The sequence below is a fragment of the Pectinophora gossypiella genome, chromosome 6 (genome assembly GCF_024362695.1).
Source record: "Pectinophora gossypiella chromosome 6, ilPecGoss1.1, whole genome shotgun sequence".
NCBI classification, from domain to species: Eukaryota; Metazoa; Arthropoda; class Insecta; order Lepidoptera; family Gelechiidae; genus Pectinophora; species Pectinophora gossypiella.
Genome location: NC_065409.1, coordinates 7,774,189 through 7,792,851, shown reverse-complemented (window position 1 = coordinate 7,792,851; position 18,663 = coordinate 7,774,189). Strand labels below are relative to the sequence as shown.

General features: G+C 38.6%; 1 protein-coding gene across 4 annotated transcripts in view; it reads left to right on the top strand.

Annotated features, from left to right (window-relative positions):
- The window catches only part of LOC126367434 (Ca(2+)/calmodulin-responsive adenylate cyclase), a 95,664-nt gene that overhangs the window by 26,304 nt on the left and 50,697 nt on the right, over positions 1-18,663 (top strand). For 3 of the 4 annotated variants that reach the window (XM_050010939.1, XM_050010937.1, XM_050010938.1), the window contains exons 1-2: positions 10,580-10,710; positions 16,332-16,481. In XM_050010939.1, coding sequence (XP_049866896.1) covers positions 16,332-16,481 — 150 coding nt within the window. In that variant the 5' untranslated portion in view covers positions 10,580-10,710. Of the gene's footprint in view, positions 1-9,715; positions 9,984-10,377; positions 10,711-16,331; positions 16,482-18,663 lie in introns of those variants that run through there. The other variant, XM_050010936.1, reaches the window with a different exon arrangement.

The window sequence follows — 18,663 nt, the reverse complement described above, 5'->3', positions numbered from 1 at the left end:
CACATGTGGCCGCCACCTGTGTCCCGCTAATAGTTCCTACTACTGTTTGTTAAAATACTGGCTAGTTCGTAGACATATTATACTGTACTGTAGGCCCAATGTTCATTTAAAGAACTCCATTGTTTTACTATTATTTCTGGAAATTTGCATCTTAGGAGGGTATCTTCTAAAAAGGGATCTCGTGTCTCCGGTAGCGGATATTAGTATAATTAGTAATTCTAGGTATTGTATGTTGTTCATTACCCATCTATAAACTAGTTTAGAATTTAATTTATCGGATAGTCATCCAGTTTATTTGGTATCATATTTATTAGTGTATTTTTATGGTAAGTCTAGCAGTCTTGCCTTACCCGCAATAGGTTCATAAATCGTTCTTAATTCACACGTACCGGATTGAACGCCGACATATTATACTTATAAAATGGGTGATATAATTTATTTAAGGATTAAACTCAAAACTGATCAAGTCCTACAAGATGGATAGGCAGAATTTGAGTGGTTACAATGTTAATCTGATTAAATAATCCCGCTACTTTACTACTTTGCCCAATCATCGACCCGTGTTACAAATCCACACCGAACTCAACACCCTTTGATAATGATTCTGTGCAGCTTTTAGTAGATATCTCGTTTTAGGTACCTCAACTGAAATAAACGATTTTGCCTAAAGTTTATTATTCGGGTAAGTTCTGATTAGTGTGAAGCAAGGGTTCGGTTAATTTATCTTAAAGATAAGTTTACTGAAAGTGAAGATGGGTACGATTAATGAACAGCCGAGATTTTCGCGAATAGTATGTTTTATATACATATAGGTGAACTAACGTGTAGTACGTAGGCGGTACGTGATAAATATTTTTGAGCACTGTGCTATGTTTTACTCGGCAGTTGTAAATAACCGCTCTTTATTCATATTCCGAGGTGACACATCTATTTTTGCTTTTAGCCGACTCTTACGTGCTGACAGATCCTTGAATAACCAGTTGTACAACGTGTAAAAAGCTTCATAATAAACATAACGTCATAATTGTGCTTATAAACCCTACTTCGTGTTTGATTGACAATTTGTAGTTGTCAGACTGGTACCGAACACGTTGTAAAATATTTAAGAAGTTAATTATTTCTTCTACTGCCTTAGAATGATAAAATAAAACCATGGCTACAAAAGATAGGTATAAAGTTATAGCGACGACTGTTTTTGTCTGCAGACTACTGTCAATCCATCCAATACACGATTTACATATGGAACAGCAATCTAGGTGTGTACATACGTATGGTGGAAACAGCAACGGTGGAAAGCATCCTTCTGTGGCAACGGCCACAATTGCCGGCAGATTTCATTCAATCGTTGTAATTGGCATTCATTACGTGCAACGCAATGATTAAATTAATACAATCAGTTAGCGAACACTCGTTAAACCAAAAGTTTCGTACTTTATCTCAGTACGAATAATAATGAAATCAGGTAGTGGTGCGCATCTTTTTACTGTTTTGGTAAGATTAGCCTTAAACGCGATGTCATCGTAACCACATATAGGATGCAACTTAGAGCCAATCCTGCAAACAGAGTGACTCCATTAGTGTTTTATTAGTCACCACACAGTGAAACATCAGCGGTGAATAAATTTAAACGCACCTCATGAGTAACCCGAGTGCGAGTATGATTAGCGCCGGCTATAACTGTTACCTATATACGTACAATGCAATAGGTAGTTTAGTACAAAGTCGTAATTAAACAGGGCTGTCAACGTTCACTTCTTACATCTGCTTGAAATAAATCTGTAAGATCGTAAGCATTATTATTGGATACATTTTTCTTTCTTTCAAGATTTAAATAGCAGAATAACTGTTTTTTTTAATCTTTCTATTATAACAATGAACGAATTGTAAAGTATTATATATTTTTCCCATCTATTCGCGCTGTCTTTGAGCAAGACCTACCCATGCATAACAATCCGAGCGGCATTTTTTTTTATTTCAATGCGCCTGTAGCATCTATGCTCATCACCTTTTCCTCGTTAAGTACAAAATAAATCACTCGCAGGCGATGGACACCGATAATTCAATTAATGCTTACACCTGATGTCTCAATGATTCAAACACAATGATCTCATTAAGCCTTTCTCGGAGTATAATAAGGTGGTAATGCGACTATAATGTTGGCAGAGCGGTGCGTCATGCCTTGAATCTTGATATGGATCCTAACCCATTTACCTACAAGCATAAACCATATTTACTAGGTACATTAATATGCCATTGCGCATTCTTAAATTGGTGTGACGAATTGGTTAGCTGACTTTACGAAGATTTCGTTTAACGGGATTTGTTGAGAAAAAGGAACGAGAGAGAAATTTTGATTCAGCAGTTATTAGAATTCAACATTAAGTTTCTGTAGATTCACAAATTTGTGTCATTGGTAAATTAATTTGCGATTCACCGAGCTGTGCCAGATCTATTAAATTTAAAGTTGATTAATGATGAAACATCGAGTAAAGTACATTATGTTCCAACACAAGTTAACTAGGTATATTCCAACATCCTGCTCCATTGCGATAGTGGTGGGAAATAGAATCCTGTATCCTTTTTTTTAAGTTTTCATTGATCATCCCACATTATGATTTCCCAAAACTTTCTCTAGGCAAATCTCGAATTACCAGAACCTCTAGGAGAATAATTTAGTGTGTTGAATTTCTCTTTTGATTACCGTGTTTGAATTTGTCGTTAGAAATGTCGCGTCGAGCAGAGAGTTGTGTTGACTCTCTTAACGAACTCGTCATCCACCAGCTCTGCTAGGAAGGCTCTTTATCTTGTTTTACTATTTGATTGTCTGCTTGCAAAATTTACCAATTACTTACCTACCTATACTCTTAATACAATAAAAACACTGCTTATCATGCTGGGCATCTATCTACATGAACAGCCGTGCCTATATTTCATTATCAATCGCAATAAGCAAGCGATAATACAATACAAAACCAAAATGAGCCACCAGGAATTTCCTGACAGCTCGATTGGATTTGCTCATCATAACAGGGATTACCAGCGTAAGATCATTATTGTGTCCAATGAAAAAATGTTAACAACAGAAGCTTTTTTATTAATACAGAATTATTCCCGTCTGGTAACTACGATTCAGAAGCAATTTAAAAATCCACGAGACTGTGAAAGCTGTGTGTGCTTTGGAACTCGAAATCGTAATAATGGTGCTTTTGTCTGGCCACCCGCGACTAGGCTTGCGCCTTTCATTGACTGGGTTTATACGGAGGCTCGGGACTGTGCCGACGACGGGGCGCCGCGACGCTTCGCGATCCATTCGTCCGCTGCTGCTGAGTTCATTGACCTGCCGACCATGAACCCTTCTTTCCACTTTTTTCGCTACTTCTCAGCCGGGTATGCTTGGTAAGTGTTACTTACCTAACATGCTGTACGCTGATTTAAAAGTAATAAGATTTAAGACAGAGATGACCTGAACAGCAGAGAATTTTACTTGTACAGTCATGAGCAATATAATGTACCCACTTTAGGACTCTGTCGCACTAACACATTTGACATTTAGTGAGACTTACAGTTCAATTTGTCAAAAAAGTTAATGTGACATGGTACCAAAGTGTAAACATATTAATGCTCGTGACCGTACAGCCCGCGGTCGCGCAGGAACTATAGAAGTGGGAGCTTAAGTCACCCTCCATATCGCGCATCATATCTCTACTATATTTATTCCAAATTAGGGAAATTTCTTAAAAGATTATCCTCCCCAGATTGCGGATGTATTGTAATCGGATCAACAATTTAAGTCGACCGACCCTGTCTCAATGACAAATTATTTTGAACGACTAAAAGGACGTTATTAATTTGAACTGTAACATAAATAGTTTATGAACGTCCCATTGCTGGGCGCAGGCCTCTCAATCAACCGGAGGGGATATAGAGCATACTCCCCCACGCTGCTCCATTGCGGGTTGATAGAGGCATTTGGGCTAGCGGCCCAATTTGACCTGCATGTATGTAATATTGTTTGACTCGCACAATATTAGTCAAATCAAATCAAATATACTTTATTGCACAGAACTACATTTAAACAATCAGACATTAACACATGAATACAGTACAATTTGGGCGGCATTATTGCTCTAGAGCAATTTCTTCCAGGCAACCACCAAAAGGAAATAAACATTTACAAACTTGGATGCGGGATGGTGCAACAAAAAAAAAATAACTAAAAGTAAAACTAGAGTTAACATAATAAATAATTATTATGAGGAGGAATACTATATTAGTAAGTATGTGTCCATCTATGTCCATGTATGTATGTTATGTGTGAATGTGCCAAATGTATGTATGTTGGTATGTATCTATGGCCGCGCATTTCTCAATAACAAATCGCATTGCAAAGTATTGTCCCACTCAAGAGAATAGCGCAAGTTAGTAGTTTCCAATTTTTGGTCAAAAATATTAATATTTATTATGGGGGCCTGTTGTATTTCCTAATGTTTATAGTCCTAAAGTCGATTTTCCGAACATCATTTTCCTAATATTTAATTGTACTAATGTTCGATCATCCTAAATATTGATTATCCTACCGTAATACTTGTCCTAATATTCTTTAGTTCTAATATTAATGTCCCTAAAGTTTGAAATTCCGAATTTTTCATTCCCTATATGATCTATTTGACATATTTTGGTTAGTTGTGACCATCGAGGCCCGAAGGGCCGAGAGGCGGCGGTGAAGATTTGTTTCGTAACGACAGCAGTCACGGGTGCGAGCGAAGCGAGCACGGAAATTCGCGGCATCCCGACACTGTAGATATAGGTTACGAAGGCTGTATGCTCTATGCTCGCTTTGCTCGCCCCCTGCCATATAGCCGAGTGGGTTAGGTTACTTGTGACCATCGAGGCCCGAAGGGCCGAGAGGCGGCGGTGAAGGTTCTCTATTGTATTCCCTAAAATTTCTTATCCTACTTTTTATTTTCCTTCACATTTTATTTAGGACTATACATTTTAGGAATATAAACGATTGTAACTATGGACATTAGGGCTTACCATCATTAGGATGAAAAAAAATAGGGCAATGAACACTAGGAGTTAACAAAATTGGACTAGGATCATTAGGACATTCGATACTTAGGACTAAAATGTGAAGGAAAATAAAAAGTAGGATAAGAAATTTTAGGGAATACAATAGAGAACCATTTATTATATATGAACCAATTACAATGCTCTCGTTGATGTCTTTTGTATGAAGGGAACCCGTATCAGTGATAGTAGGCAATATGATGCCTTTTGAGGCAATTTATAGTACTTATGTTATTTATAATTGTAGTCATCATCATCACCAGCCCATTAACGTCCGCACTGCTGGGGCACGGGCCTTCCCTATGGATGGATAAGATCGGGCCTTAAACCACCACGCGGGCCCAGTGCGGATTGGTGGTTATTAACGACTGCTAATACAGCCGGGACCAACGGCTTAACGTGCCTTCCGAAGCACGGAGGAGCTCGAGATGTTTTTTTTTTGTGGTCACCCATCCTATGACCGGCCTTTGCGAAAGTTGCTTAACTTCAACAATCGCATGCCGAGCGCGTTTACCGCTGCGCCACCGAGCTCCTCATAATAATTGTAGTATTAAATTGAAATGGAATAGGCAAGTTTTATCGAAATCAGTGTACTTAGTTGTTTTCATGTTATAGTCAAAAACCCGTTAACAATTATAATTAGATGTAAATGCTTAAATTCTTAGGCATCTTGCATTGCGACTATACGTATACTAACAGAGGTTAAAGGTCATATAGTAGAATTAAATGTCATTAGAACTGGTTTGAGCGTAAATAAATAAAAAACGGAAAAACGGTCAAGTGTGTGTCGGTCACACATGAAACGAATTATGAGACCACTTATATTCGAGTGTTTTGATAACGTAGGTACCTGGTTATTGAATATTTGTGATTTTAAGTGTTACCTAGATTTTAAGTATAAATGAAAAAAAAAAATACAGGAGTACCTACCTAATTAAAAAAAGAAAATCGTTTTCAAAATTTGTCTATGCCTTTTCCTGCTTGTCTCATTTGTAATATATTTTTTAAATTACCCATAGATATACATATAGATGTATTTTAATATCAATATTGAGTTTATTGTAGCTACCAAATAGGTAACAAAATAATACAAAGAGAAACCTTATTTAGGTAGAATAAAAACCGACAACAAAACGTTTTCCGTCTACCGGCGGCGAAATGTTCTTTTTTTCAATAAAGATAAAAATATCCTTTACTTAATGTTCACTTGTGTTTCCCTTTATCTGTAATTTGGTTGCAAGATAGAATTCTTTTACTTTATTGGCTGTAAACAAATAGTAGTATTTTTTTACTGGCTATATGGTTTCCATGCCTATTCTGCGTAGATGGGCACATAGGAAGTACCTTATAAATGTTACTTACGACCGATCTTTCTATATTAGGAGAAATAATATACACATTACCAGTAAATTGCGACAAATACAAATACAAAAACACTTTATAGCACCAAAATACCTTGACCCCCCCCAACCTCTGCCCCCTTGCCTTGGTCCCTTGCGACCTTGGTTTGTTATTTTTCTGGCCAACTTTAAGTATTTACGTCATCCCACGAGGTAGCACAAGGTGGTGTCACATTTTCTTATTGGAAGTAATGTAAGGGTAATTTAAACATTTCGGTGACTGAAATATATCGAGTTGACGCAAATTCTGACGATTGCCAATTATATAGTCCGGTGGATATCGAACGCTGCGCTTCGGATATGCAAATTTAATCGTTTTTCCGACGCTGCGAGGACTGCAGGCCGAGGGGACACCTTTTTTTACCTCTTTTGTTTTCATGCTCAGGTGTCGAATGCGAAAATAATGACGTCTCCACGAACGATTCGCATACCTTCCACTTGTCAATAAAAATTGTCAAGATCGCTTGAAAATATTGATGCTTTCAGTTTTTATCAAGGGTTGTAGAAACGAGTTCTCGGAAGTACTTACAAACAGGAAATATCAATATCCCAACATTCCCAAGATTCAAAATCAAACGTTCGGAATTTTTAAATTGTCGATAATTCTTTGAAATATTTGTCTTCTCCCATTTTTTAAATCTAGCTTATTAATTCCACTGCTAGACAAGAATGACACGAATTGCCCTTGATTCTTTTACTCCTCTCATCTGTGCTGTGTTTTTTTGAATACTAAATTATATAAAATACATAGAAAGGAGTAAGTAGTAACTAAATGCTGCGCCGCAAGTTACCTTTGTGTAGCTCCTCGGCATTCATAACACGTACCCTATTTGGTTCTCTCTCCGCTTGAGAACAACCATTGAATAGTCCCAGGAGCCTTACCATAGAATAAACAATAATACTACAAATAGAAGGGACACTCTCTGCCCCGCACCGAATGGAGACTGGAGCGAGCTTGATTTACATCTCCCTCCGATAAGGGTTACTTTAGTTTGTTTAAACCTTAAGCCGTTAAGGACTGTCTGCCTTGCTGGCACGCATGCTGCAAGGCGGCACACAGTAAGAGCGAGATTTTTGTATGGAGTGACCAGGCCGTGTTCGTAATTAAATAAAAAGGTACTTACAATATGGATGAACACTTATCTAGGATACGTACACATAGTTTATGCATAGGTACTATTGTTACATGTACTTATAGCACGCATGTAATTTTTCGGAGTGAGCTAAGCTACACATCATAAGGAATGAAAGTGCAGCCACTTTTAGTTTTTATTATGATATATAAATAAAACTGGAAATCAGTTCATCATAATATCAGAAATTCCTTATTCCAGTGAGCATTCTTTAATCGAGATATGTAGAAGTACAAGAGGATAACTTGCACCTTTTTTCGCTAAGCTTACAAGAATAAAGAAGGACTGGCAAATCATGCTCTTACAAAGACTAATTGATGCTAAGTGCAGCTCGTTTTAAATTCTGTTTTAAGATTTAACTATACTGCACGTTATAATCTCGTTGGAATTAAGCTAAGTGTTTTCTCAGTAATTACCTCCAAAATGACAGCATTCAACACGAAAGTTTGACTTTAATGCGATGTCATTTTAGTGCGAGAGCTTTTTATGGCGCTGCCTTTAATTCTTCACTTTAAAAGCTTCGTGAAGCACCGCCCACCGCACCCTCGCTCGTATATTATCTAGACTAGCCTTACCTAAATGTTGTTTTTATAATCTTAGAAATATTAGGCGACAAAGAGCGTATTCTTTTGCTCTAATATGGATGAGACCGTATAGGCTAATATTTCCCAACATTTTTAAAAGCCTTGCCGAACCATGGTAGTCCAGTTGGTAGAACGCTTGCCTGAACTGGTGCTTTCTGTATACATTTTGCTAGTGCTGTGAAATATGTCTCTAATTTTGGTCGTTTTATTTTCATATTTCAAAAGTTAACTTGCCTTCATGCTCCTCATGAATAAATAGGGAAGAATTAGGTATGTTATCTCACAATGAATTATCAAGATATGACTCAGATTTTATTACCATGTTTTTCTCTTGTTGGTTACAATTTACGCCTACTTGATGTAGTTTAATGATAAAAGGTAGGCATTATGCCGTGGGCGTGGTATAACTTGTTTGTTATAGTCCTTCTTCGGTGGTCGTAATACGGTGTCAGAAGTTCCTTAATGAGGTGTCGTGTGTATTTACTCATATATTAATGAGGGTCGGAAATACGAAGAGCAGATATTTAAACGTAGAATGTAGTATTTGTTTTTTATTCTATGGTAGATAGAGCTGTAGCTAGATTATTACATACATATATATATTAACATACATAAACTCACTCCTATTTCCCACCGGGGTAAGCAGAGACTATGAAATTCCATTTCTTGCTAATTATTTATACCTAAGTGGAAACAAGCGTTATTTCCTCAAAAACAAGTTATAGCCAAGACGGTTTTCTCCACTTTTGCCACATAGCGTAGCATCACGCATGTAATCTCGAAGAGGTAGGCAGAAGTGTGTAGTATACAGGGTGTTAGTGACATCGTAACAAATACTCAGAGGGATGATTCAGACCATGATTCTGAGTTAATATCAAGTGGAATTTTCCGTCGCAAAATTCATGTTATTATTTTAGTTTTTTTAAATTATTTTCAATTCTATACTTTTGCGATGGAAAATTCCACTTGATATTAACTTAGAATAATCAGCTGAATCATCCCTCTCAGTATTCGTTACGATGTCACTTACACCCCATACAAGTACATACAGTAGCCATACAAGTAGGTATGGGTGTTAGTGACACTGTAACGAATACTGAAGGGGATGATTCAGACCATGATTCTGAGTCGATATCAAGTGGAATTTCCTTTCGGAGAAGTCATGAAAATTTTAGAGCTTATTTAAATTATTTTCCGTTCCATACTTTTGCGACGGAAAATTCCACTTGATATCAACTCAGAATCATGGCCTGAATCATCCCTCAAAGTTTTCGTTACGATGTCACTAACACCCTGTATATCCCACACCTCGCTCACATTTCTTATTTCTGTAGAATCGTGATATTTACTATCGAGCTTTTTTTAACTACACTTTCATGACGTGAATAGCTCACGAAGTCCATAGGATTATACTTTTGTTTAGGTATTAAGTAGTCAGTATATACAGCTTATATACGTAATAATAATGTTCTAAAATTAAATAATTAATAATAATATGAATATTAACAGGCAATAATGTTTGTGGCAGATGCGGTGGCGGACGGTGGCGCGAGTAGCGCGGGCGGCGAGGTGAGACAGCCATGGATCACTCGGTGAAGGCAATGTCGGCGCGCGGGCCGCTGGCGCGGCTGGTGGCGCGGCGCCGCTTCGAGTCCGCGGAGCTGGAAGAGCTATACGCACGCTACGCCTGCAAGCTGCAGCGCACCTCTGTCGGCTCCGCGCTCGCACTCTGGGCTGCGCTCGCGGCGGCGCTCGCTGCTGTCGACGCGCTGCGCGGGTGGCGGAGAGCGCCGCAGGTTCGATGTCATTTCCAATTGGATGCAGGAATTAATAAAAAAACATGCCGAGTCGAGACTGTTGACCCGGTTATATCTATGGATTCTATGGTTCCGACTACTTTTTTCAAGTTTCATAATAGTTGCGTATGAAAGTTGCCGTATTTTATTAGATCATTTATTTATAAGTTTTCCTCACGTTTACACATTGTCAATAACTTCGTTAAAACTCAACATAAGTTCACAACCTTGCTCGACCTCAAGATATACGTAAATATATGAACTTCATAAATCTCAATTCAACTCAAGTAGTTTTGATCTAATAATCAGTCATTTCAGGAAGAGCTACGTTCTTGGCAGTCGAATTTTGTACTGATGGAAGACTAATTAATAAAAGATATGTGATGTGCAACAGGTGGGCGTGCTGAGCGCTCACGCGGTGCTGTGCGGCGGGCTGGCATGGTGGTGCGGGCGTGCGGGCGGCGCGGCACCGGAGCGGCGGCTGCCGCGCGCCTGCTGGCTGGCGCTGGGCGGCGGCGGCGCGGCGCTGGCCGCCACGCTGCCCGCCTGGGGGCCCGGCGCCGCCTCCGAGGGCGCCGTGCATGTCGTGTGGGCCGTCTTCGCGGCGTACGCGCTGCTGCCCGTCGGCGCGCCCGTCGCCGCCGCCTTCGGAATACTCTTGCCGACGGCTCACACCATCGCAGCTGCTCTCGTCGCTCATCGCTTCCCCTATCACGTCTGGCAGCAGGTCAGTCGCCTCTCAGCTAGTGATGATCCGAGCCAAATTATATTGACTCGAGTAACTCGATATTTGGCCGCGCTTTTCGGCACTATACATCTTATTTGTGAAGTCAGATCGTGTATAAGTATATTAGCGAGGCTTAGAATTCACAATATATTATATTCTATTATTTTTTATTATTGCTAAGTCTTACAAAGTCAAAGCACCTTTTGTTTATTAATGACTTTTAATATAATAACATAACTACAGTTACGGTAGGTACTTGGCTTGCATTCAAATATTTAGATATTGAATACGTAATATATAATGTATGTTGTCGTTATTACTCTAATTCATTTACAAAATTGGGTAGACAGTCGATACTTAGCTTTAAAATATACCGCCCCGACTATCGCATAAAATGCCTATTTTCAGACTAGTGAAATTCGGATTGTTTTGTCCTTGCGTAATGCGAGGTTCACAACCTTGGCCTTGGCACGGCTTGACTCATTCGGAGCCAAGTTCGTTACATAAAGAGCTCCAGTTTCTATTCTACAATTGACCTTCTACTTCTATGTGGTGATGTATACTTATTTCACAGATGGATCGCCAATTTCTGAGCACGCTAAATTCCAATTTTATCCGTTTTGGTGCGCTCACTCTTTACGTAGAACCGAAGGATTCCAAAACTTTTAGGTTACTTATTATAAATGGCTCTGATTTTTTCTTAAGCTGGTAAAAGTTTCATTACAATGCTTTTTAAATATTGCGCGTAAATTGAAATTGAAAGATACGTTCCCGATATCTCTATTGAATGAGTACTAATCTGTCTGACCTCGTGTCTGTAAATTATATTGGTATGGGGTATACAAATCAGTGGTAAGTGCATTACTTGACCGGAAAGGTCGCAGCCTTGCCCGCCGAGGGCTGCCTTCCCTCTATTACCGTGAGCCTCACAAAACCTCGCGTGCGCCTTTTACGTCACTCCAAACTTTACCAACTTACTCCAAGTTTCTTGATTTACATTTAATTGTACCCCAAATCATAGCCCAAAATGTATTATTATTGTAACTTTTGAGGTTATTAAACATGCTGCGTGTTTGCTAAGACGGTCTTTCGTAGTTCATTAAAAGCATTGCGTTTTTCCCTATTGCAAAAGTAGCAGAGGTACATAAAACAGTATAAAGCCGTGTACTGTATCTGGTTGTAGGATAAAATAACATGTTTTTGTAAAGCCCTGAATGCGTTTATACAAGTTTTTAAAACGTTGTAACGTTAGGAAATGTATTTATCTTTGCAACGCTTTTTACGACTAGCGTGTAAAACTCATTATTATGTTTGAACGGGTAAAGAACATACGTATAAAGTTCGCAGATAGTAGTCTCTACAAAGGACATAAGAGCGGCGTCGAGAGCATTCTTAAAATTTGTATTATGTTTGCGAAGAACTCCAATTGGCTGCCAATATTGTACGCCTTTATGGCTTTATTTCTTTAAGTCAGTTGCTTGTCTTGAAGAATGCGATAACTTTAGCAATTATCTACTTTTATTTATTGACAAGTAACAAGGGAAGACTACACCGACCCACTCCGCTTTGAAAGTTAGTCCGTCACTTTATCTTACGATACGATCGATTCAGTAAATTGCTTAACGAAATGAAGTGCTGAAGTTTTCACTTTGTACCGTGGAAAAAAGGCGTTTATCCTCACTCGTGCTACAGTGTTCGCAATCAGTCGAGTCATTAAAGCTAAGGACGTTTCTCGACGTCTATTAAGTCTGAAAACAGTTAATCGTGTCTGAGTGTGAGCTTTAGCAAGTGGTAATACTCGTTGTACCTATTTGAGATTGTCTACTAAAAACGGTTAGACAAAATAATCACCGTTAAAGGCAATGTTGGAAATATCTGTTATGCTGATTCAAGAAAACGCATTTCTGTGTTGATACAACACGCCACGCAATATCGTGTCGATCAGCATTCATTGCCAGCATCTGGCTTGTGTAAGCGTACCCTCCTGAGACGTAGCAGGCGATACCGTCCTCCACACCCATATAGGTATCATTGATACACCATATTCGAAGAGATATTCCACATCCGCTGTAACGTCAGCTCGGTAACATTTTTAACTGGCTCTCTCGAGAGTCGCGCTGAAACATCGTTTTGTCCTTAAACATTGTGGAAATGGGAATAAAGTAACATTTTTATCTGTAGACGTTTATGCTTATCTAAAGTGACTTGTATCTTTCTATTAGAATGGTGTTATGAACCGAGAGAGTTCTTACGTAACCCCGTATGAGTGGTTCTGGATCGACGATGTGATTTATCGGCGCCCACCGCGACTCCATCGGTTGTCTGTAACAAATGTTCAGCCGGTGACCTTTGTGATTCGTGTCGGCTTTAAATCGCTCTTCTCGTTTATTTTCGGAACATATTCGCTTCAGTTTCGATTACACGTCTAAGGAATGAAGAACAACGGATCGTTTGTTTTTATCGTTTACTTCACTACAAATGGTTATAAAATGATTTATGTATTAAAACCGATTAGCTTTATTTTATCGTAGGTTTTACGAAAGAAACAACGATGCGCGCTACAGAAATTACGATGATCATCCATCAACGTCTAGAAAACCGATTAATTCAAGCCGGAGCCAGTATTCCTATAGAACTTTGCACTGCACTATTCGATTCCATTCCTTTTCTAAATATTTACTGCGCAATCAAAGATTTATTTCGTGTACGTATGTAAGCTCAGTATCTTAAATTTGAATGTTTACTTACTCAGTAAATTATTGAGGATACATAAATAACCGACACACATCGACGACAGAGATAATAAATTCTTCAGTTTTGTAACTACGAAATTTTTTGGGCATCGAGAACAATTGGAATTTAAAAGGTCATGTCCTTTACTGTCTTTCATTTCAATTTCAGAACAGGTGCTCAACGTGAAAAAGAATAAAATTTTGTGTCATTCGTAAATTTATTCATAGCTGTGCGGTACTCGACGGTGGTGGCGGTCACTTTTATTTTCGTGTCAGTGCTTCTTAGCGAGGGTTGGCCGAGTCCATCGCGCTCATCTCTTATTCCATAATATTAATCTTGCTGATTCTTTATAACAACTTCGGTGCGCGACATTTCACGCAGCGCCATTATTTACACTCAGTCTTGACTCAGACGAATAAAACACGTTACAATTATCCGTTATATTCGTATTTACCCACTTTACTCACAATAGCTATACATTTATGCAAGGAAAATGTTCCGTGATAATTCCACGAACTTCATGAAAACTAAAATATATTCATAGGAATTCTCCCGGCGTCTGGCTGTTAATAAAAATATGCTACTTTTGAAATATTCGCTCCTTTATTCTGGCTGAATTTTCCAGCAGACATCATTGGGGCGCGATTTTATATGGCCCTACCGCCCATATTGAAAACTCTATTGAAAATGTGCAGCTGGAATTGGATGGTTATGCTGAATGAACAAAAATGCATAGAGTTTGCTGATTCACCAAGTTGTAAAGAATCCTTTAAAATCAAAATTCATGAGGCAGCTACTCTGTCTATTAACTATCAGTCTGTACATGTATAATACAACAAGATTGAACCATTATTATCTAATTATCAGTTCCGCATTCTTAAAACTGTCACTTGCTCTATCTAAAAGTCCATCAGAAAGTGCGTGCACCTACATCAGAGTTGTCTGGTCAGAGTAATGTAGTGATGGTGCTTCAACGCAACCGTTTACATTCATCTAATGTGGTCTGACAGCCAACCTGTCACGCGCTTGTGAAACTCACAGCTAGATACAAACATACAGCGATGAGGAGGAGTCATTTCAACTTATAGGTCTAACAATTGTCTGTAACGAATTTGGTTCGAACGCATTCCATTCATTGTTGTCACATGACGGCATAGAAACAGTGTTCGCTGAATGTTCCGTAGTTATCTATAACAGTCTGTAATAATAAGACTGTTTACATTAAATTCTATTACCCAAATTTACTTACCTCAAAGGCAAATCCTCTTCTCGTAATAATATTTCTATTCTGTATTCAACCTTAATTTCGTATCTAAAAACATAAAAATCTTGTCCTTTATGAAAAACGTAAAAATGACACAAAAGAATTGAATAATTTATTTCATTTGGTCATTCGCTTGCTACCACCTACGCATACAATGTGCGTGAAAGTATATCTCTGGAAATGTAAGAAAAACCGTTATATCTACCTACAGTCGAAGTATGCGGAGGCGAACGCGACTTGTTCCATTTGCATAGTCGGGGTAGTGCACGCCTCGCTGCTCACGGTATAAACACTATAAATAAATTATAAGCTCGTGAGGTGTGAGGTGAGACAGATCACTGACTCACTTACGTAACATAATGAAGGCATTGCATGGCGGCACGGTGGCACCCCGCCGTCATTACTTTTTGCTATTTTATTACCGCTACCGTTTGATATCTTAATTTCCTACCAGAGGGCATTGTTATGGATTAGCTTTATTTAGTTACATTAATTGTTCCCGACGTAATTGGATTTTGATAATTCGTTGCTGATACGAACGCTTACCGATCGGTCCTCAAATCAGAAATTTAACGATGATTGCTTCGCTTAGATTCGGTCTATTTTTTTTTTAATGAACTCATTAAACCGATGCCAGCATTCGCTTAATTAAAGTAATGAGCTTGGGGAAGTTGGGGCTCATTCCGAGGTTTTGTGCTAATATCAAACGGAGTCAGCGCACATTCCCAGCCCTGTAACGCTCGCAGGAAACGACGAGTGTTTTCAGAGTATTAATTGAATTCCGTTTCAAGAGTTTGGCCGTGCGTTTGGAAATTGCACGTTTCACTGTAAATTCAGTCTCTCGCTTTGTAAACACATAATCATTACATTCAATACGTTTCAGTAATTACTATGAACTGGTTGTTTTATATGCTAAATGGATTCGGTCATCATGGACAATCATAGCCGTAATACGAGGACTAATGCGGTCATTACATTTGACAGGTCATTTTTACGTAACGTTGATAGATAGCAGCACATTCGCAGAACATTTTTTTATAACAATGTTCCATTTTACAACCAGTTCGTAACCATTCAGATATTTGCTACGATAAAACGTTACAAATTGTCTGCCAGTGTTCGACTAATGACTTTTGAGCGTAATTCTCGGACAAGTAGGTACCTAATGCCTTGCAGATATGGTGGTAGGCCATTTTTGTTGGATTATGAAACACAGGCCTCGTTCAGTCTGTTATCAGTGCCTGAAGAGGCTGTCCTTCGCATACGCCTCTACCATAGCCTTGCCTTGGGGGTCTTGAAGGTTATTTTGACTTATCTTTCTAAGAAGGTTTTCTCATGAAGAAGACCTTCGCTTCGTTTATTTACTAGCTACCTAGTAAATGTTTATCATAAATACTTCAACGCTCGATATAAAGCCGGGAAGTGCAGAACCGTACTCGCCGCAAGTAGGTACTAACTATATTAATGTGTAGTATTTATAGTGTGCGTGTGAGTTCTGGATTATCGTGGTGGAGTATGCTCCATACCCCTCCGGTTGATAGAGGGGAGGACTGTGTTCAGCAGTGGGTCGTATATAAACTGTGTCTATTTTTATGTCTTGGTAATAAAGTGCGTGTGTGTGCAGATGGTAGGCAACGTAGTGGTCTTCGTGTGCGTGAACGTGGTGGGGGCGCTGATGCACTCGCTGATGGAGACGGCCCAGCGGCGCGCCTTCCTCGACACCCGCAACTGTATCGCAGCGAGGCTCGACATGGAAGATGAAAACGAGAAACTGGTATGTACTTACAGCACACCCCTGATACTTCATACAAAACACCTCGTTTTACATGGACACTACACATTGACGTTATCGTACACGCGCATCTATGTGTGTGATGTCTGAGAGCAGCCAATTACAATACCTAATATAACCATCATTCCTTACTAAGGTAGGTAGTACTACTTACGAAGGATGCTTTTATAATAATCAGTTAATATTTATTTATTTATCTACCACACAAATCACAAACAAGAAATCTGACGCCTATAATACGATTGAAGATTACAGTTAGACCGAGAAGGGGGTGAGGTAAACCTAGTTCAGCCGCTGGAGGGGAGCGGAGAGTTGCCATTATATAGGCACGTAGTGTTTGTTATTCCTTATTTTATGCTTACAGTCTATAGCAACTTACACGCACGTATCCCTAGATACATCTAGAAGAGAAATAAACATTTTACTACGTCCGCCCGAAAGTACGGTCACGAGCATTAATATATATACACTTTGGTACCATATCACATTAACTTTTTTGACAAATTGAACTGTAATTCTCACTAAATGTCAAATATGTTAGTGCGACAGAGTCCTAAAGTGGGTACATTATATTGCTCATGACTGTACTTAATAAGTATCTACCTAGAAACATACACCCACGCCCGCAGTGCATAGTAGAGTTACATAGAGCCACGAGCAATCAGAAGACATCTTGCAACCACTTTTGATACGAATATGACCCATATAATAGTCTAAAAACATTTTTGAATTTTTATGCCGTTTGAAGGATTTCATCAAATTACATTTAAGCCATCACGACAATAGGGAATTTCTATAGTTCATTGGAAAATCCATGAGTATCGTAAATGTCCAGTCCAGGTCCAGCTTTCTGTCTGTTCATGGCCTAATAGATTCGTAGCGTAAAGTAAATGAATCTCATTTTTTTAGGATTACCAGTCATTGCGACTTTTTGAGGTTGTTTTTTAATCTGAAAAACTTTATATTCCTTTGAACGAAATGAGTGTTCGTTTAAACTTTTACTTTGGCTTTACTGAGCTTTAGTGTGGAATTCACTAACCCACAGTGGAGTAGAGTGGTCACGTGTATTCGTATTCGTAGGTTCGTCGGAAGATATCTGCCTTCAAGTAGGTCGTATACGTATATTATAGCTTATTTTACGCAACGTTACGTCCGTATCCTTATTGGGGTGAAGAAATCGGATGAGTAAATAAAAATCTTACCGATAATTTGCAATCGCTTTTTGTTGGCTTCCTAAAATAAATTGTGATAGAAATGAAATTTATTGTGAGAAGAAGTTACTGCACAGTGCAGTGGAGAGGTGAGGTTTTGATAGAATTACCGCATTGATTATAATGGATCACCCTTACTAGAGTTGCAAGTGTACAACAGAACATATTAATATCGTTTCATTATCTTGACCGTGCTTGCGGGTGTTTCTTTATGAACAGCCATGAGCAATATAATAATGTACCCACTTTAGGACTCTGTCGCACTAACATATTTGACATTTAGTGAGACTTATAGTTCAATTTGTCAAAAAAGTTAATGTGACATGGTATCAAAGTGTATACATATTAATGCTCGTGACGTGACCGTAAATATATACCTTAAGAGCAGGTACTATTAATGTTATTAAGAATGACTGCGTGACCGAGTCCATGTCCTGCTGTTTTATGCCTCCGACACAAAGAACATGTGTAAAACAAAACAAGATGAAGTCAAATGAATAATTAACAGCGTTAGATGTGTTCAAGCACGAATCGATGAAATCATCGCATTGCTTATTAAAATTAATGGGTTATTTTAGTACCTTTGTTTACATGTATGGATACCTTTAGTAGGTACTTACTATACATTATGCTGATATATATTCATTCGATAATTAGATATTATTCAGCTTAAGCATCTTATGTATCTATGGTGGGATCTAATTCCCACATCCTAGTTACCGGTTGGTTACTAATTTATCCATTTAAACACAAATATCCAGTAATGGTTCTGCCTACACAAATGGCGTTTATATGCGTGGGATTACATATGTATTAATTTAATCAGATAACCGTAAAATTACAACTCATTTTTTTGCACTTTTGTACGTCAATCAAGTCAATTAAAAAAGTTAGTAGTGTGTCCATTTGTGTGCGGTAACATAAAATCGGCATGCAGTTAGCGCCGTAGATGG